The sequence below is a fragment of the Motacilla alba genome, chromosome 10 (assembly GCF_015832195.1).
Source record: "Motacilla alba alba isolate MOTALB_02 chromosome 10, Motacilla_alba_V1.0_pri, whole genome shotgun sequence".
NCBI classification, from domain to species: domain Eukaryota; kingdom Metazoa; phylum Chordata; class Aves; order Passeriformes; family Motacillidae; genus Motacilla; species Motacilla alba.
The window spans coordinates 9,989,006-10,010,251 of NC_052025.1; the positions used below are offsets into that span (position 1 = coordinate 9,989,006).

Below are 21,246 nucleotides of genomic sequence, written 5' to 3' on the forward strand. Positions count from 1 at the left end.
GCTGGGAGGACCCGAGGCCACACTGCGGGCACAGCCTAAGAGGCTTTCGGCTCAGCACGCCCCTCAGACGAGCGTGTGAAAGCCTGCCCGCTGTTTCTCGGCGAGCAGCGGCCCCGCCGCCCCCAGCGCGGCTCCACAGGTCCTGCTCAGCGCCGGCGGCGGGGCTGCGCCTCTCGGCGGTGCCGGGGCCGGGAGGATGCGGCCCCTCCTGCGGGTACCGCAGCCCCGCTCTCCGTCACTGCGGAGACCACCCGGCCTTCGAGGCCCCGGTACCCGGCCCGGGCGGCGGTACGGAGCGGAGGAGGGAGGGCTGCTCCCGCCCCGCTCCGCAGCGGCCCCGGGCCGGCCCTTACCGATGCACCGCACGTAGTGTTTTGCAGGAAGTTTCCACGCTCCTGGGTTAAATCCGTGAAAAGCGGGGCTGGAGAGGAGCGCGGCTGAATAGCGATGGAAAGGGGCGGGCGAAGAGGTGGAGGAGGAGGCGGTAGCAGCAGCGGCCGTGTTTAATTTTTTAATTAGGACGGTTTGAGCATCTCCCGGCGGGGTCGCACCGCCGGGCGGCGAGGGGAGCCCGGGCGAGCTGCCCCCGCCGCCCGGGACCACCCCGCGCCCCGAGGCGTCGGGACTCCAACCTGCACCTTGGACGGCCGGCGCGGCGGGCCGGAGGCGCGGAGGAACGCGCCCCGCCACCATGGGCAGCGCGGCAGCGGAGGACAGCGGTGCGTAGCGCGGGCGGGGCGCGGGGCGCGGGGCTGACCTTGCGGCGCCGCCCGGCCCGGCCCGGCCGCGCTCCGGCGGGGGCAGGGAGGGACGGAGGGAAGCACCCGGGGCGGCGGGGGAAGCAGGGCAGGGGAAGCGCCTGAATCTGCCTCCCTCGGGGTGGCGGGGCCGGTGAAAGCGAAGGCTGGGCGCGCCATCCTACAGCAACAATTGCTTTGCAGGTGCTCGGTCTCTCTCAGCCTCCATCCCCTGGGAAGCAGGCAACACTTTTCCACATTCCCAAGTTAAGGATGATGCTAGTAAACGTTTTGTTTTCCTGCATCTCTGAATTACTCAAATCTAGACCACGTATATGAATTCAGAGCACAGAAGCTCTCATCCAATGAAGACTCCAGGCTCCTGTATTTGCTACAGATAAAATCTTATTTTGGCAATTCGTTCCCTGTTGGAAGGCTGGAAGTGTCACAGCTCGGCTGCTCCTTCTTTGCAGGGAAATACTGTTTATGTGGAAAAGTGTTGCTTGCACCCTGAGTTACCGTGCTGCAAAACCACAGTGTGGGGCTCTCTTTGCAGAGCTGTAAGCCATGCCTTCATTTGCTGAGCATCCATGTCCTGGCCTTCCTACCTTCAGCTCCCTGAATGTCTTAGAACCCATACCCTGAAGATACAGTGTTCTCCCCAGCAATTTAGAAAATACAGGCATGCAGTGAGCACATGAGTATGACAAGTCGGCTGTGTGGTCACAGTGCTCCTTTTGCAGCATTTCTGGCCATGTGTTATTAACTCAGGTAGCTCAGACTCTTCAGAGAATTCCATATTCCTGCTGATTTCTATTTCTAGTCTATTTTATAGGATTTCTCCATTGTTAATCTTTTTTTCTTGCCACCTTCTATGACCAATTTCTGAAATAGCATTTCTGGAATACAGTTTTGTTTCCCTGAACAGATAGTTAAGGGCAAATGAGGTGCTTCCAAATGAGGTGCATTGCATTCCCAGAGAATGCCTGTTTATATGTCCCTTTCCAAGATAGGTTTGCTGTTACTCAAGCACAAGCTCGGGACTGAAGCTATTCAAAGTACTTTCAGAATAACCACATCCGTGAACCAGCAGTTGGGCTGTAGACGTCCAAGAAGAGAACAGATGGCCACTAATGTGATCAAGTTTGTTACAAACTGTCATTTAGGAAGTGAGATTTTAGGCACCTGAGGCTTAGTCATGCCAAGAGGATGAATGCTCCCAGCTTGAGATCGTGTAAAGATACTAGTTTCCTGAGTACTGAGCCACTAGAAAAAAATCCTGTAGGGGGTTCTGTGAGAGAAGGACTGAAACCCAGAACCCCAGGAAGATTATCCTGGTTATTTTCTTGATCTTCTTAAGTCTCGCTGTAAACCTGAGAGTAAAGGCTAGGTCCAAAAAAAAAATGACACCCTGTCACCCCAAACCACCAAATAACTGAGGCTGCGATCTTCACACCAAACACTGGCAGGGTTGGGCTGGTGATTCTGCTAGAATAAGAATTTCAACATCTTCCTTCCAGCTGCCTCACAATACCTAGTGCCCCTGTTGTTTCCCTTCATCCTTCATCCCCCCATAGGTGCAGCCAGCTCATACCTCAGTTTTTCTTAGCTCAGGATTAAGCTGTTTTCCTCATTCCTGTTTTCTTGAGGACTCTGTTTCTTCTGGCCTCAGAAGGACTTCCAGTGGCCTTTTATTTCACAGCAGGATGTTAAGGAGCCTTTCTTCTTGCCAGCATTTATATGGGTAACAAATCTAAGGAGGAGAAGAATCCTGACCTGTAAAAAAAAGATCAATATCTATCTAGGGTTAGCCCCCACAAAATGTTTCTGCAGATTATAAATGATACAACGCCTGTCCCCTTGATGCTGTCCTAAAGGCTATCTTTGAGGATTTTGGGATCCAGGCCAGGTTAGTTAGCATTCAGAGTCTTCTGACTCAGGACTTTGACAGATACACTGCAGCAAATGAAAAGGTATCTGACTAACTGGGAGAGGACATCTAACCTGTGTGCAGCACTAAAATGTGAAAGCAATAAAAGGTACGCAAGGTACCATGGGTTTGGGGACACATAATTAGAACAAAATTTCCTGTGAACTTAAGGGCTTCAATTACTGTTTCTGAAATTCAGGACAAGGAACAGAAGAACACAAAGCTGCACATTAGAGTTTCCCAGAACCAACTCCCCCCAGGCAAAATACAGAGTTTTCTCATGCAGCTTTTTCAGGCAAACTTTTGTTAAATAAGACTAAGATATCAGTTTCTCCACATTTCGGCATCAATCAAGCTTTGCACAGAGATTTGTCCCGTAATGTCTCCTGACAAGCACATAATGTACAAACAAATCTCATCTAATTCCAGTGTGTAAGATGTAAAATTACTAAGACTGAAAGTCATATTCTTGGAAAATTACTCTGTGGTGAAGAAATGTTATGTCAAACACAAACCTAATTGTCTGGACTCAGTTCAAATTCAGGGCTCTCCATGGCCAGCCTACTCCTAAAATTCTTCTCAATGTCTTTCAAGAGAGCAACTGGGATTTTTGAGTCTGGCTTTTCCAGCTAGTGACTACGTATAATTTTCCTGTATAAGCCTTGTTTTTAATTTTTATAACCCATTATCCTAGGGCTTTTGGAAAGTATTTCTTTTTCCTTGACTGGCTTTTGCTGAAATCAACTGACTTCTAACATAAATTTGTGATATTGAACTTTCTGTAATTTTTTTTTTCTGCAGAAGGTCAAACTTAATAGAAAAATTGGAAGTATGCCCAATGAAAATCCATTCAGCAGGTGGGCTTTACCTTTGAGTATTTTCAGAAAATAAATATTGGTTCTTGACATTCTGTCTAATTCCTATAGGCTGTATCTGGATTTTTCTTCCAGCTTGACAGGAATTAAAACAGCATGACCCAAAGAACAGAATATAATTCAAAACAAGGAAAGATCTCATACAAACGTCTACAGAATAAACAGAACATTGGTTGTTATGCTCTGGTAAATGTGTAAATACTAACAGGAAACATTTAATATCTATTATACTGAGCTTTAGTGCAAAAAAAAAAAAATACATACTTGTGTTTTTCCCTTTTGCTCTTTGTTCTAAAATTTTTGTTCTTTAGGATAACAGTCAAAAAACCCACAAATTTTGAAGTGAGAAAGGAGACACCAAACAAGATAAAAGCTCTGTCCATTTCTGTCTGCTTGGGAATACCAAAAGTTATTTTTACTTTTTCTGTTGTTTTTGTTTGTAGGCTGGCTCAGAGTATGGCTCCTCTCAGCCATGGCTGCAGCACAGAGCAGAGGTACTGGAACTCCCTTTAACCTGGCTGAGCAGTGCAGGTACCTGAAGCAGTGTAGCCATGGCAGCGCAGGGCTCTGAGTGGCCTAATTACTCTGCCAAGAAATAAATGGATACTGGCAATTCCCTGGGGAAAAAGAGGTTGAATTGTTAATAAAAAGAGTTTCCCCTGAGGCACATTCGTTAAATAGGTGTTAGCAAGAGCCAGAAAACCTCAAGTTCTAACCTTAGAATAAAAATGTCTTTGTCCTTTGGCGCTTTTGATGTCCCAGCCTTCCAATTCTCCCACTGTCTATAGATACAAAAGAAAGATGTGATTGCAATATCTGATGGAAAACCTAAAATAAAGCAAATGATCCCCACCCCCAACTAAAATCTATAGGTAGGATCTCCTTAAAAAGACAAATACAAGAAGTTTTTCCTTTCTGGAAGCATGCAGAGTTCTCCTGGTGGCAGCAGTGGGGTGGAGTTGCTTGAGCATCCTGCTTCTCTAGGACACACGTCAGGGTCAGCCCCTGAGGAGCAGGGGCACATCTGTTTACTGTGCCTGTGAAATTAGCAGGGTATGTATGGGGAAGACCAAGGAAAGAAACAAATGAGAGCAAGATTTAGGGAAAGGGAATTTAATTCTGTTTTCTCTTCTTTCACCAGTCTTTGCTCATACACAGGAGTAGATGTGTATAGGGATTTTAGCAATCTGCTCACTTTCTTACAAGCTCAAAATACACCCAACATTTTTTCTGAAACTGGAGCCCAAGATTGCAGTAAAATTGCACACACAGTCTTTTATTTTACAAGTTGGATCTATTTACGTAGACTCTGAGCTAAATCAAATGAGTAAAATCCACATTATTTAGCTGAAATTGCCTTTGAGGTCAATGCAAGTTTAACTAGTTTAAGCACAGAGATATAAAGCCATTTCAGGAAACATATCAGGTTCCTGCATGTAGAGACCTTAGAGAGTATTGCCAAATCACAATCTGTAGACTTGTGCCCAGTCTGACAAAATGCTGTTTGAAACAACTGAAATTTCTGTTTTGAGGAGACAGAAAGACAGAAAATTCTGAGTCTGCTGTCTCAAAACAGAGGCCAGTAAGTGAATGGTGTGTAGAGGCTAACAGTTGCAATTTTATCACAATAATTTAAATGTGAAAAGACAACAGGACACTTCTAAAATCCAAGCTGGTTTTCATTTTCAAATGTTGATATGTTACAGCTCAGATATATGCACCCCATTTAGAGCTAACCACACTGATTTGACATTTCTATGCAGGCAAAGAAGCAATAGAGGTGAAAATCCCACAGAGCCACCAGGATGTGATGCCCAATGATGAGCAGTAATTACTGCAGCAACACTTCAGCCAGTATGAGCGTCAACGAAATGTCTGCCTTCCCTTTGACTTTAGAACAAAAAACTGGCTTTGCCTTTGTGGGGATTTTGTGTGTTTTCTTGGGACTTCTAATTATCAGATGCTTCAAAATCTTGCTAGACCCCTACAGCAGTATGCCTTCTTCCACGTGGGAAGATGAAGTTGAGGGGTTGGATAAAGGAACATTTGAATATGCTCTTGCATGAAAACTCACAGAATATCCTGCCTTAAATTTGATGTTGATTTCATTTTGGAAACCAACTGTTGTTACATTTGTTATACATACCTGCATTTTGGAGATATGTTGGTGGCATCCATTTTGTTAAATAAATATTTGTTGCAAACTGAAAAGGTACTTCATGTTGCTTTTATTTGATGAACAGCGGAATGGTAGATAAAAAATGGCTAACAGCAAACAAGTACAAAAAAAATCACTAGACAGTTACCATGGCCAGTATTTTAAGGATGAGATGACATCTGGCTCTTCAGAGGAGGATCTCATGTCTACTGTGCGTCATGACAGGCTGAAGAAAAAGACAGGCTCGTGAATGGTGAATGTTTAAGTGGCAGCCCTCTGACCTCCTCATCCAACACAATTTTCTGAAACTCAGTGTCTGTACTTGTACACTGAGGATACAAAAGCGGAGGACAACAAACGGTTGTGGCTTAGAGGAGGCGCCTGCAGGAGGTATGTGTCCCTGTTTTTATTCCATTTGTTACAGAAGATGATTCACTTTAAAATGGAACTTAAACTCTCTGATTACCAGCCCCCAGCAGTAATTAGACCAGCCTGGCAAGGCCAAAGCAGACACAATCATGCTGCTTACCCATTTTTACCCAGCCCTCAAGGAGGGATGGGGTCCAGAGCTCTGTACACTGCAGCACTCTCCACAGCCGGTTGTTCTGCTAGTGCTCCAGCAGTTGTGCACAGTGTATGACCCAGACTGTCACTGATGAACGGGTCATGGGAGATCCTATCAAAGCAGAAGTGGAAGAGCAAAAGCAGAGATTCAAATCTGGATATTCAAGGTCACCCTCATACACACAGCTGTTTAGCAAGTGTGACAGTACTTGACAGAAATTCAATTCCGTTTTTAAGCAGGCTGGCATTAGAATTTTAGGCACTGTCACTTTTGCTAAACAGATCTGTTTGCAATGAGGAGCTAAGACAAGGAGATCAGTTACAGCAGTTGTTTTCTTTTCCCTGTATTCTGAAAAATACATGTTATTCCTTTTGCCCTATATACTAGGCAGAGGCAGACAGTGGAACAGCAGACCTCAAGTGCCATTTGGAACATAAAATACTTGATTGTACAGAGAAGGACATTAATCTCCTGTCTGAAAAATACAAGAGATGAACAGCCAATATTAATCTACACTGGTCCATTTAAATTATAAAACAAACAATTTCTTGAATGTAAGGGCTTTCAACTGCTTCAGATTATACATAAGAAAAAAATTCCAGACCCTCAGAGATTCAGTATATTGCATTTATTCTAGTTAATTTAGCCATAAAATCCAAGGTAGATATCAGTACAATAATTCATGTGATCTGTTATTGCTGGATAGGATTATCCACTGCAGAGACCTGACACTGCCATTCTTTTTATGTACATCTAATCAGCACAGCTGAGCTCTGGGCTGTCAGGTTAGAGTGCTGAAGGCACTTAGGTTATCTGGGTTAAATATAGTTCAGTTATTTCTAAACTACACAGCAAACATTGCAAACATATCCAAAGAACCCCAATATTGTCTTATTATTTTTATTCTTGACCCAATCTATTGCTGGAAGCAAATTATTTAATTCCCTTCTAATCACAAAGCTTCATAATTTCCTGCTTGCTCTTTTCTTCATTCCAAAAAGACCAGGAAGTCAGCCTTCCCAGAAACCATACAGTGAACATAATTTTTCAAAGGCTTATTAAACATACAGAGTAAAACTTCAAATAGGGTCAGGAGTAAATTATTTAAAACTGCATGTAGGAGGACCCCCCAAAGAATGATCCCACTGACTTCACTGAAGCTCCTGCATAAAATGCAGTGAGCAGATCCTGTCCTGACCTCTTGTTATCGGCATGACTATATATGCAGAACTGAAAGATAGAGAGAGTATGATCTGTGCAGAATCGGGCATAGCAGGGAGGGAAATGGAGATAACAAAAGTATTTTCAGGCCCCTTAGAAATTTCGCAATGCCATAAACCCAGTAATTGTAATGGATAGGTACATTTGCTGGTTAAAAGTTAACAAACTAGAATGCCTTTCTAAATCACCATCTAGAAATGTTTTGAAAGAGAGGGATTGGATGGTCTACTCAGTATATTAAACAGGAGAAAAATCTGGCCAATAAGGCAGAGTCTGTAATGCCTCAAAGAGAGTGTCACACTACATGCATGAATAAAAGAGGCAGATTGTCCTTCCCTAAAACCACAGGATTGAATGGTAAGTTAAATTACCCTGAATAAGGTAGACTTGATTATATATGCACAATGCTGGAAAACTAAACACAAAGTTAATGGCAAATAACAGTTCAGAGATCTCTGGAAATGCATTGTGAAAACCTAAGTATTACTTTCGAGAACAGCAGAAAGGTAAGAGACTTTACTTTTCCTAGCAAAACACTAATATGGGAATAAGACAGTGAAATGACAGAATCATTTTGCTTGGTAGCAAATGTTTCATTGTCATCAAAGAATCAGGATTTCATTCAGTCATGGAGATGGAAACAAACATATTTTCACTGACCTTGATGACAGAAGATTTGTCTTTGCTCCTTCATGCCTGAAGATGAAACACTTCCTTGCAGATTTAAAAGGCTGAATACTATGATCATAAATGTGTAATAATAATAACAATAATACAAAGCCAGTAGAAGTAAAATAAACTAAATAAATATAGTATGTTGCTGTGAGCCTTATACAACATTAAGCAGAAAAACTAACATAAATATGAGGAGTGACAAAGTGGTGTCTTGGCAGAGAGGTGACAGCAGAATATTACTTATAGCTGATGGAAGAAATAAGAAAATATGCTTTAGCTGTAACTCATATTGAAGATAGAAGATATCTGATTATCAGCTCTTCAAATTATAATTTGGATATGTGATTTTAGCGAAAATTTACAGTGCTGAGGTATAAATATTGATGTTGTATTTTATCCTTCCATGCCAAAGGGCCAAATCACTTAAAAATTTAAATTGAAAAATTCTTAGGGGTTCATCTAGTCCAACCTCTTGCAAAATATGGAACTTTAAAAAAAAGTCTGTAATGGGCTTATTTATCCAGATTTTCAGGTCATATGTTTGTTTATAAGATATATTTTGTTTCTAAAACTTTCTGCTTTTACACACGCTTTCAAAGTTTCAATGTCTAAGCATGCTCTGGTTTACTGCCTTTGAACAAGCTGGGCTCCTCCTAAATTATACAGGTCTATACAACCACACTCCCTAATCTCCTTAGAAATACATTTCAAGACAAATTATTGCCATCATTTCAATAGCTCATTTCAGGACTTTCTAAGCCATACTTTAAATTGCTGCAAAGGTACTTAACCCACTAAAGGCCTTAAATATACATACCCCTTCTTCTCTTGGAGTTTTTGTTTGCTTGTGTGTTTTCTTTGAGGAGAACTGTGTGGGAAAGAGGAGGTGAGAAGCAGATTATACAGCTGTGTGTTCACCTCTCCATGGGCTGCCACTCAGGGGGACCTAGACAGGCCAGAGGAATGGGCCAGCAGCAATCTCATGACATTCAACAAGGACAAATGCAAATCCTGTACCTCAAACAGATTTAACATCTGCACCATACAGGGAGCAACTCTCCTGGAAGGGATTGGGGGAGCAGACTACAGAGGAGTGAGCCCCATGCTATCCATGTGTTAACTGCTTGATCATGTTCCAAGCTTGTGTACATGGATGCTCACCATGTCACCCTGCTCTTTTGTGGGTTTTCATAAAACAGATTGAAGCTAGAGGAGTTCTTGGCCCATTTACAGCTCAGGCCTTTACATCCTCTGGAGCTTGTACCAAAATACTGCTGGCTTGGTGAGAAGGTCAAGTGCATCCATCACAGATGGAGCATCTCCACAAGCTCTGTCTTTGCTTCAACAATGTTTTTACTCAACAAGTCATAGGATGACAGTCTCATGGATACATGGTGAGGCAGGGGAGAGGGGAGAGCTTGTGGTGGAAAACTTACCTAACCATGCAAGATAATAGAAATAGTTTATTTATATCTTTTATAGCAGTAAACCGGCAGCCAACATCAGGAAGACTGCTTAGAGACTCAAAGAAAATTCTCAGCCCTTCATTATTTGAGAAGCGAAGGTCTGATATGCAACAACACTAAACCCTTTGCTGTATCTGCAGCTGTGTGGCTGCAGCCACAGAAGAGTGCACGGAGCAGTGACCTAAGTCTGTAGCATCCCTGAAGATGTCAATGAACAATGCACCAAACGTATTCTTGGATCCGAATGCAAATCGGTTTCAAGTTAATATAATTAATGAAGACCATGACAACAATGAAACAACCCAAGAGGATGTGGGCTCTGACCCACCACATTATGAAGAAACATCTTTTACCGATGAAACACATAACAGACTAAGAATCAGTTACAGACCAGGAAAAAGAGAATTATATGACAATTTCCGTCAAAATGGGGAGAAAACAGAAGCTAGCTTACATCCCTATGATACTCACAGTAAAATGTATTATCTACAAACCTTTGGCCATAACACAATGGACCCAGTTCCTAAAATTGATTATTATAGAAACACTGGCAGTGTCAGTGGGAATAAGATCAACAGACCAAGCTTATTAGAAATTCATGAACAACTGGCAAAGGTAAGTGAAAAGGATAGATATAATTTTTCTTTATTCCATTTCCAGACTGTTAATTCTGTTTATTAATAAGAGAAAGTCCTTAAATTCATGGACCTTGCCTAAGAGAAGAAGTACAAGTAACTACTTACCATATTTCCTTTGGCAGCTGCAGTTTGTTCTCTGCTCTGTACCCTGCTCAAAGATTTTTATTAAAAGGTAATTGTAATGTACTTGATAAGCAGAAACACATAGCTTAATCTCGTCTAAAAGTGTGGATCTACCAAATCTCTTCTGTTTCACGTAAGGGTTAGGATGGCAGATGGTGAATGTCAATTCATACTTTAACCAAGCTACACAATTCACACTTTTTCTAAACTTGAATTCTACATCAATGCATACTAATTTTGACACATTCCTCCATTTTACTCATGAACCAATATAAGCATTATAAAAAAAAATATGCGAAACAAATGCAATTTCAGTTAATCAGCTATCCAGAGCACTACCTGTTTGTTGCTGTGACAAACCCAAACAGCAAGAAGGAATCAAGAACAAAGGTGTTGAGGGATAGCAGACAACACTTCTCAGGTGCTGATTCAGTGAACAAATTTGAGGTTAATATGCACTTATCAGGGCAGGGCTGGAAAGAGAAATATCATTGGCTATAGTTAAACTGAGACTAAAAGTGTCAATATGCAGCAAAACCTCCTGTTCTATTTTTGAGTTAGACAATTGTGAAATGAGAAAACTTGAGAGAAAACAAGTTCTCATCCCCATTCTGCTCAGTTCTTCATACTTCTCTGAGGTCTGAATAATTTGGACAAGCTTCTGAGTTTTGAATGCTTGTCCACATCTTGTTAGACTTCTGTTCTCTGGCAATTCATCTTTCCTATGGAGGGTTAATATAAAGTAATGAAATCAAGAAAAAATATAGCCATTAGTAAATTAGGACCTGATTCTTTAGGACCTTATTAGGGCAGCTTCCTAGTTTTGGCCTGACTTACTCAAATTAAGCTGTCCATAGACCTGTGTAAAATGGCTTAACAGAACAAACATTTCCAAAGATGAAAACAAAGCAGATAGGAAAAGGGAAACATATTAATTTAGTATCCCTACTCATCTGCAGATGTACAAACTGCTACTGAAAGGACTAAACACATTTCCATGCTCAGAAGAAATATCCTCTTATAGAAATAATTTACTTCAGTAGTGGCCAGAAAGGAGTAAAACTGTATCTTGGCTTTGAACATAATGCTGAATGAACATGTACTGAACATCAGCACATTAAAGGATTTTCAGTTTTGATGGTAACCAGAAAATTCTGAGGTTTTTACTGTTGTATCTCAATGGTTAATATGTTTCAAACAAAACACAATTTTTTTAAGGCTTCCACTTAAAGATGATTAAAAATAAGGAGATTACATCACAGAGTAAAATGAATAGAAAATTGTTTCACGTTGGGACTGTTCGAAACAAGAGAAAAAAGCAAAATCTAACTTAAGAGATTTCCAGACTTTCTCTAGTATCCTGTATCCATCTTACAGAAAGACAATCTTACGCCTTTCAAAATAGGAAGGTGAATGTCATAGGTAATGGGATTTTGTTATGCTGGCAACCTGCTGTGCCCTTTTGTGGCTTGTGGCCCTGGTCTGGGAGCACAACCACGGCTCTGGAACAAACGATGCCCCATTAGCATGGCTGGAGCCCATTCCTGGCTGTCCCATGATCTCACTTGGTGACCTTGGAGAAATCACTTCTGTCTGCAGAGCTTCGCTGAAGAATAAACAAACACGAGGTCACCAAGGAGGAGCTTAGTAGGAGAGGGAATTGAGAGGTCTGAGAAGGCAGAGCTCCTCTCAGGAGGCACAGGCTGTGCATGCACTGGATGGGGCTCCAGCCCCCGGCAGGGAGGGAGGAGATGCCACACTGAGCACGGACAGGACTTACAGCAATAGCCCAAGGTGCACTTCTGAAGCAGATGCTTTATTCCTTTTTTACTTAACCACTAAGTATGGGTTTACCACACCATACCCCAAGGCAATCCCACCTCCCCTGCCCCCAATTTGAAACTCTAGTTTTTGAAGACAACTGTTCTGTCAGAGCCCATTGCAAGATTCTGATAAGAAGTGGCGTATGTTTGACTTCAGATTGCTAAACATCACATAAGCATTCCCATTGTGCTTTGATGCTGGGCTTAACATCAGAAGATAAATATTAATATTTAATACATTTTTTAAATATGTAATTTTTCAAATGTCAGCATGTAAGACAGGCTGAAAGGAACTTCAAATATCTAGTTTCCACACTACTGGAGTCAAATGTGTGTCATCTTTTAGCAAGATGTGTCAGTTTTTGCACACATTAAGCCAATTAAATCCCTAAAAAATAGTCTAAGTGCTATTTCACAGCTGATGTCTGGTGATAATTACTTGGGCTTAATATTTACCCTACATAAAAAATAATCTAACCTTTCTTCCTCTTGGCTATTCTCCACACTTGTTATGGAGATTTGATGAGCTCATCATCTTTAGCCCCAGGAGAGATGAAGACTAAGCCATTCTGAAACAAGGAAAGGAAAATGTTTGGGTTAGTTTTTTGGGGTTTTTTTTAAAGCAGTAAACTTTTTTTTTTAATAGCTTTTCAAAATGTTCTGTCACTTTTATTCCACATCCTTAATGCATGAGTAGCACAGGTACAGCTGCTTGGTAAATAACCAATCATTCACTAAAGCACACCAATTTAAAATGCATTTATGGAAGGTTTAAGGCCATAATTTATGATAATGGCATAGAGAGCACAAATTAATTCAAACTACAGAGGAAACAACTTGTTTCAAGTACAAAGACCAAGCCCTTTTAATTTTTTTGTCTTTGAAATTCTAACCACTGCAGCAAAAGCCTGTCATATTATTCTGCTAATCTTCCTTCATTGACTTCAATCATTTACTGTATTTTGAGCAAACACAGACATTATTATTTCAGGGTAAAAATTGTCAAAATTATCTAAGTATCTCAAAGGAGCTCAAAGTCACAGGCTTTTAACAGATCTTGTATTCCCACTTTTCTTTGGGCCAGCAGGGCAATAGGCAGCAAGTTTAGCCCATGTCAAAACATATTATCCAGTCACTTATTTTTCATTTGTGAGCACAGTCTGAGATTTACTGTGTCAAAGGCATTCTAAAACTTTACACCATTTTGTCTAGAGCCCCCATCCTTGAGGGGCAACTCCAAACATTAGTGTAAGAGGCGTATACACTTGGTCTTTATGTCTGTTTTGGGTTTATGTGCTGGCTATTTTTAAATTTATGGACAAAATATAGAAATAACCTCAAAATTAACCAAGAATCACAGATGTCTTTCCTCCTTGACCTGCTAAATTAATATGGAAATCTCTTCATTACCCTCCAAAGCCTAAAAGCATCTTGATTCCTCTCCAGCAGTGGTACTCACTCCTGACTCTCTGCCAGACTATGGCAACGTGCAGGGTCCTTCCTGCAGGCCTTTGAGGGGGACCCAGAAAAATCAGGCAATTGCTAACCTAATGCCAATTCCTCACAGAAACAGTAGGAGCTCTGAATAAAAAAAAAAATCAAATTAAATTAAAAGAGATAATTACAGTGAGTACAAATCTCAGCACCATGACTAATTCCTATTCAAGCCACAAGAAACATATCATATAACATATCAAAGACTGTGGGGCAAGAGAGCTGAATAGATAAAATACACATTTGTGTCTTTAACTGATGTGAACAATCTAAAATTCTGGGCTACTCACTCTGATTGCACCATAAATATGGCAATTCCTAATCCTATCTACTATGGTAACACCAATTGTGGCTAAGCCACAGAAAAGATTAATCCATTTCTAAATTTCACTGGCATTTCTCTAATTGTTTTCAGGAATATGTTACCCATCTGCTGCTGCAGTTATGTTTGTACTTCATTCAGTAGGAAACACTAGATTTCATCACAGAACTTAACCAAGCTGCACTCAGTTAGGTCTCTTCACTGCTTGCAATCATCCCCATTTCTACACTTAGCATTATTCATAAATTATTGCAAGAGCATGCAGAGACCAACCACAAGACCCTCATTACGTTAGACACTCTACTAACATGTCAACACAACATATATGTAGAATAGCTTACAATAATAACAGGTTAGTATCAGATCAGGTAATAATGTGTTTACTCTGCTTAAGTGATTCTTTCATCTCCTCCTCTTGTTAGCAAGCCCACCTGCTGATGCCCGGTGTGAGCAGAATATTGCTCCCTACTCCAGTGACTGTAAAACGTGATCTTTGGAATTCTTTTCTATTATGTCTCCCTTATGCAGCCAGGTGTCCTCTGCCTGGCCCAAAAAATGTATTTGTTTTCTGTGTGCTGCTCCAGAACATCGCCGTGAGCACCGGCTCCGTCGAGAGAGTGGCGAATGGAGAAAGCAGCGCAGGAGATGAGACAGCAGTCAGCAAGGAAGAAGAAAACAAAACAGGATTTGTCAAGTTCGGATGGGTGAAGGGTGTGCTGGTGAGAAACTTACCTGCATTTCTAAAAAAAAACAATTAAAAGAAAATAAAATCAGTTTTGTTACACTTTAGTCTTTGAAAAATTAAGAGAGGGAGGCCGACTTCAGGGATGTTTGGGGTGAAATGCACTTCATCACCCTTCTGGTTTTAACCATTACTTTCAACCTTGAACTAATACAGTAATTTTTCTTTAAAACCTAGGTAAGATGCATGCTTAATATTTGGGGTGTGATGCTCTTTATTCGACTTTCCTGGATTGTAGGTCAAGCAGGAATTGGTATGTATCTTATTTAATATCATTTTCAACAGTGAAAGGGATAAAGAGGATAAACTATACATGATCATGATTAATGTATAATCTGAGATGTGCATTTGCATGTTGAACTAAATAATGTTTTCAAATGCTTGCCAGGGTAAAAGACATTAATCCTCCAAACTATTGGAATTTTCCAGACTCACAGCCAAATTACTGCTTAGAGGCATAGATCTGTTAACTATGCATATGATCATCACATTTGAATATTTCTGAGCTTTAGTGAAATTTGTATTTAGATCCTGTAACAGATGTAAACTTTATGACTCGGGCCAATTTCTAATATGTGCGTACAGAGTTAACCTTTAAGAGTTCACACTTTGCTTATCTGTGAAACCCAAACCTTGTCATCTACATATTATAAACAAGACTTCTTCACACTTATCTGCCACGATGAAAACAGAACTGTAAGGAGGTCTCATCTCATCAGGATTTTGTTATTTTTAACTACAGAACAGCACTTGATACTAGAGTACTATGAAAGACTAAGTTTTAAAAACTCTGCTACAGCTTTTATATAAATGAAATAAGTACATTTCATTGTTATCTTTGCTTCTTCATTGTGCAATTTAATTAATCCAAATTCCAGATCCCTGGGAGACTGGGCCCTGAGGCCTCCATGCAGTATATTACAGTGTTCAGTGAAACCAGAGAGAGGGAAGCGCTCCCAACACTGCAAAGACAGCTCAGCGAGGTGCAATGTCCCTCAGCTGGGTGCTACAAGTCCCTTTTCAGAGTTACTGCTCTGGGGAAACACCGAAACCTGAGCTGCCATGGCAGTGTCCCTCTGTGATCCTGATCATACAATTAGAGCAACGGGACCCTGATCTTTGACTGGCACCCAGATGTTATAAAAAACAGCAAAGGCAGGATGGCAAGCAGTCCAGTTTGGATGATCACAGAATGGAAATATTCAGTTATATTAAGGGGTGTCAGCTCTGCTGGACCTGGATAAAACTCAGTGCTCAAAATCAGATTGACTATAACTATCATTTATGTCCTTGTCAATGGAAGTGAAATGAAACATTTCCAAAATTTTGCATGGTTGAAGTCTCATTTCCAATAAAAAAGCAGTAAATTCATACAAGTTTCACTTGAGCAAGACTGAGCTTTTCATTAAAAAATAACAATGAAACACTTATTGAGAAAAAAATCACAAACTTACAGAGACACAAATAGGAAAAGAAAAAACAACCCAACAATAAAAGATCCAGAACGAAGCGGAAGAACTTTACTACTTCTGCAGTGCTCCATGCATGGCTCCAGCACTGTGCCTGACAAAAGGGTGCTTTCTGATTTTATGATGCATACCAAATGAGCACATACAGCCCAGGGCACTCATAACTATATGCCTTGCCATGAAATTTCTGCATCTTAATATTGCCAAGACTTTGCTCTAGGGTTTCATGCAAAATTAGTTTTTAAGGGCAGTTTAGTAACTTATTGAGATCATCAAGAAGTATTACTTTGTTTTGAGGTGTGAGAATAGCCATAGGCAGGAGTAATTCATTTTGGAACAACTTACTTAGGAGCCATATGCCTGGTTTTCAATCTAAACTTTAATCAGATTTTAACATTAATTTGCACCAACATCAGTTACAACTTTCCTGCTTTCATTTTTAATTTTACCATTTTAACTCACTGATAAGCAGGCTCTTCTTTCTTACGGTTTAGTGCTCTGCTGTTGCTTTTTTAAATTGCATGTGTTATGCAAGGGGGTTACTTTTACTTTTGAAAATGAGACGTCAAATTCCATTTGAATAATTTCTCAATGCATTTTTGGAATGCCTTATAAGCAATAAGCTTTAAGTCCCCAGCCAAGCTGCTTAAGGAGAACAGTGATGGAAGCTCATCATCACCAAGGCTCAGGGATTTCACCGGGTACTGCTGCTAACATGGAAATTAAATGAGACAGTTCAACCACCATCTGGGCACCATTTACATCCCCACCATTAGAGAGCCAAAGAGAGACAACCCAATTATTTCCACACCCTGATAGGCTGTCTTGGGTAAAAGCTCTTACAGGGGAAAAAACAGGATTCTGCAAGGTTCTCTGGCTATCATCAGCTAGGAAAAAAAGGGGACAGAATAGTTCCAGCAAGATTCCAGGTCCAAAACTAGTCTGCTATTTCCACCTAATATCTGGGCACTCTCTGGAATCTTTATTTGTACCTGTACATGGAATGGTTAGACAAAGGCAGGGAAAATCAAGTTTATGCTACCTGCAAATCCGGCCCCAAATATTAAAATTATGTTACATTACATTATATGACAATGATGTTTTGGTTGAGTCACTTCATTTTATGCACTTTTCTTCTTAAATGCTAAAATATTTTTTTAAAAAAAATTATCATTAAAGCCTTCCCATGAAAACGTTACTATCAGATTAGCAATAATATCTGACCCTATATATCACATACATGTTAACAATATGAATTGGGAAATGCAACAGAACATCCTTGAAAAGTATCCATAGGATGCACATACGCTTAGCAAATAATTTTAAAACTGCTTTGAGAATTATGTGTCTAACTTACTCAATTCAAGAGTTTACAGCTCTTGAAGTCAGTCCACTTCTCAGACACAAAATTTGCATGGTTGAACAATATCCTTCAAGCACATCCTGCTCAATGGTAGCTGACCAAAAAGAATGACTATTTGGAATTTTTTTATACAGACCTGCACATAAAACACTTGCATGAATAGTTATAGTAAAAGCTCAGAAATCGTAAGATAAGCATGATTTATTAGAGGCTCAAATCACTTTAAATACCCTACACTATGTTATACATCACTTATGGCTCACACATTACATTGCTTTATCTCAAAGGATTGTGATAACATGGCTATAATTTAAGCAGCAAAGAACATTAATTCAGGGACTGCATGTCTATAACCATGCAGTATGAACTGAACTCAGGAATCTGATCTGTAAGTCAGATAGTAGAAATACAGCAGATAAATCAATAAGTTTGTAGCACTTCTAGCTCACTGTCAATTGTAGGATCTAAGTTTCAATTTGGATGAGCCCTGGCCAATAAATACAGCTACAAGCAATGTATATTCTCCAGTTCCACACTGAATGCCTATGTACCCTGTGGAAACAAGACAGATATTGCATAAGCCTTAGCAAGTTCAGATAAAACTAAGAATTGCTTCTATGCTTGGCACCAAACTGTAATTCTTTACTTTTTTGTCCTGGTTTTCTCCCTCCCTTCTCATAGATAGAAATGAGAATAAAAGCAATAAAGTTGAGAGAAAAGCATTACATTATTTCACCTGACTTGAAACAAAAAGGAGATCTGAACTACAAACTCCTCTAGGTAGTGCCAGAAATGTAACAGCAGTTGTGTTGGGGGTGCAATTGTACCTTGGGGGGTGCAGTTTGTACACTTTTTATTGGGCAGGTAGTCTAGCCCCAGAATATGTAATCCAAAGATGATCTTTTGTGGGATCTTTATTCATGGAGGTTTTCAAGAGCCAGCTAGCCAAGGTCATCACTGATTTCATCCTGTGTTGGCAGTTGGTCTGTATGACTGGGAGGCTGAGCTACAAACCTTCTGAAATCACTTCAAACCAAAGCTTCTATGACTCCAAATTACACAAAGCACATCCTGCTCATATAGTTTCTAGCAGTTTCACAAAGTTTAAAGAAACCCAGCCATATAGCCAAAGATTGGAAACATTATCAGATTTCAGTCTTACACTGAAACCCAGTTACCTATAACTAATCACCTATTGCTGATATTTAGATATTTGATTATCATTTGTTATCAGCTTAAAAATTCTAAGTTCTCTATGATTATACATTACAGGTCACCTGTTAAAGTAAATGGCATCTAAAAAGCAGTATTTCCATTTTCAAGTGTTTATTTTGTGTTAGAGTAAAACTACTTTTTGCAGGGAAAGAGGCAGAAAGCAGAGAGTGGGGAAGCCCAGTATTTGACAGCTTAGCAAGTGAGGATGTAGAATGCTCCCACTCTTGTCTTGTCCTCTGCCTGACAGACTCCTTGTCCTCATGCACTGTGAATCTATACAGTCAGTCTTCCTCTGATTCAACATTTCATTAACTGATGAAAGACAACAGCATGGTTACAAGAGCTCTGGTTCATGTGCCTCTCTCTTAATTTAAACAGCCAGCACATGTGTTAAAGGTAGATATAAGCATCCATGTCAAGGGATCCCTGTTTCTTTGTTCCCTCCATCCTTTGGAAATCATAAGAATTCCTGGACAGGGTACTCCTATCAGAAAGGATCACTGCTTGAAGACTGATGGGAATAATTCACTATGGTGACATGAACTTCATGAAAACATTCTGCGAGCGGTCCACAAACCATCTTTTCAGTTTACTGCTCTGATTCTGGCCTGAAAATGCAATTTAAAGAAAGAATGATTTGTAGGAAACATGGAACATGAGTAAAATATTTTATCTTCTTATTACTGACAGGTCTTGGAGTAATCATAATTCTTCTCGCCACGATGGTAACCTCAATTACTGGGTTGTCAACTTCTGCAATAGCAACTAATGGGTTTGTCCGTGGAGGTAAAAATCTTAGGGTTACTAATGCTTTCAAGCCCCAGAAGGTATTTATGTATTATTTTTGTATGAGACAAACCAGAGGGACCATAAACCAAAGGGCACAGCTAGTGGAACTGGAAGGTAACAATTCTAGCCACCTCTCATCACAATTTCAGGCATGTTTGAGCTGTCACTTCTAATAAAGCACGGCTTTCAGTTCAGTCTGAGAAGTACATTTCAGGTGTTCCTGCCAACTGCTGAGCAAGGGATGGTTCTGGCTTTTCATGGAATTCTTTCACCTTTCAGCTGGTCTTTCCTATTCAGAGCATTCCAGGTTGGACATTCTTCAACAAACTGAGCATGAGACATCTCTTCCTGTCATTTTGAAGACTGATGCAGATCAGTGGATATCTTCAGTTTAATGCCTTCTTTATAACACTCCTTAAATTTCAGCCCCTCCTTGGAAGACGGGTAAATAATTCGGCTGTAAAAGTCCACGTCAGGTATTGTGTGAAACAAAGTTTTGGTGCATTTCAGAGCCTTTAAGTTTTAACTGGTCTGGTCTGTGGAAATGGAAAGCTCTTACCACGTCCCTAAAGCAGAACAGGTACTGGAATACACTTGCATATGCTTTCTTTTTCGGATCTTTCAGGTCTTGGAATCATAGTTATTGCTCTGAGTGTAGTAGTAACAACATTGACAGGTATCTCCATGTCTGCCATTTGCACTAATGGAGTAGTAAGAGGAGGTAAGTGAATATGATCTCATGAATATAATCTTCTCTGCAAATTTGAATTAGAAAAATTAATGGAATTGAGATAACTCTGTTATAAGCAAGGAAAAATATGTATACTTGCAGTGATTCTCCCAGTGGATAAACAGCAAAATGGAAATGAGAATAGACTTAATGCAGAAAACATAAAAGATTCACTGCATCACTATGATGCAGAAACTTAAACAATGTACCACAGAATGTGACCTTCCATGTTAACATTGGGATGGACCCATGTAAATCAGAACTTACTTAACTTAGTGAAGTTAGTTAACTTCACTTTTTGGAAGTGAAGTTCTCTCTCCTTTATGTTACTATATCATGCATCATGAAAAACTATAACAAGCTTTGCATGCTAATACGCACTAAAAAGATTTCTGGAATAGAAAGGCATACTGAAAAGGCTGAAGGCAGAACCAGTATAAAGCACATTGCTTTTCTGCAGTGTCCCCTATTAACACAGGGCAAAGATTGATTATATTTGTAAGATAAAAAGCACAGATTTCTCCAGTAACAGTTATGTGGGGAGAAAAAAAGCACAAAAGCTGAGTGTTTCGTTGTGCTGAAATAACAATTTCTGTCTGCAGGTGGAGCATACTATCTCATCTCAAGAAGCCTGGGCCCAGAGTTTGGTGGATCTATAGGCCTTATCTTTGCATTTGCCAATGCGGTGGCAGTTGCCATGTATGTCGTTGGGTTTGCTGAAACAGTTGTAGAACTTCTTAAGGTAAATATAGATGTTTCATGTATATGATGAAATCGGCTCAGTTTTGTTTTCTGTGGCTTTTCTTTTTTTGGGGGGGTGGTGATGGTGGTGTTTATTTTACATAATATATTTGCATAAGTAGTGATATGTTTTAGTTAAGGCTTGAGGGGCATCTTTGGTAGCGAAGAAG

General features: G+C 40.3%; 2 protein-coding genes across 8 annotated transcripts in view; both read left to right on the forward strand.

The window, feature by feature from the left end:
• The first annotated feature begins 277 nt into the window (after positions 1 to 277).
• CTXN2 (cortexin 2) lies at positions 278 to 5,753 on the forward strand. 5 transcript variants are annotated; one of them, XM_038146802.1, is made up of 4 exons: positions 278 to 719; positions 3,469 to 3,524; positions 3,986 to 4,073; positions 5,306 to 5,753. In XM_038146802.1, the coding sequence occupies exon 4, from the start codon at positions 5,360 to 5,362 to the stop codon at positions 5,606 to 5,608; it is 249 nt and encodes an 82-aa protein (XP_038002730.1). In that variant the 5' UTR covers positions 278 to 719; positions 3,469 to 3,524; positions 3,986 to 4,073; positions 5,306 to 5,359; the 3' UTR covers positions 5,609 to 5,753. The 5 variants fall into 5 exon arrangements, with proteins under 5 accessions (XP_038002730.1, XP_038002728.1, XP_038002731.1 ...); XM_038146803.1 differs by having other exon boundaries at positions 281 to 719; positions 3,986 to 4,036; XM_038146800.1 differs by lacking the exon at positions 3,469 to 3,524.
• Positions 5,754 to 7,714: 1,961 nt separating this feature from the next.
• SLC12A1 (solute carrier family 12 member 1) overlaps positions 7,715 to 21,246 on the forward strand; it is a 47,121-nt gene continuing 33,589 nt past the window's right edge. The window contains exons 1-6 of one of the 3 annotated variants that reach the window (XM_038146795.1): positions 7,715 to 7,843; positions 9,644 to 10,242; positions 14,612 to 14,746; positions 14,947 to 15,022; positions 19,507 to 19,602; positions 20,938 to 21,077. In XM_038146795.1, the coding sequence (XP_038002723.1) occupies positions 9,832 to 10,242; positions 14,612 to 14,746; positions 14,947 to 15,022; positions 19,507 to 19,602; positions 20,938 to 21,077 (858 nt within the window). In that variant the 5' untranslated portion in view covers positions 7,715 to 7,843; positions 9,644 to 9,831. Of the gene's footprint in view, positions 7,993 to 9,643; positions 10,243 to 14,611; positions 14,747 to 14,946; positions 15,023 to 19,506; positions 19,603 to 20,230; positions 20,327 to 20,937; positions 21,078 to 21,246 lie in introns of all 3 variants that reach the window. The other 2 variants (XM_038146794.1, XM_038146796.1) reach the window with 2 other exon arrangements.

Coding starts and splice junctions, on each gene's coding strand:
- CTXN2 (XM_038146802.1), top strand. CDS start 5,360: ATGATGAGCAGTAATTACTGCAGCAACACTTCAGCCAGTATGAGCGTC.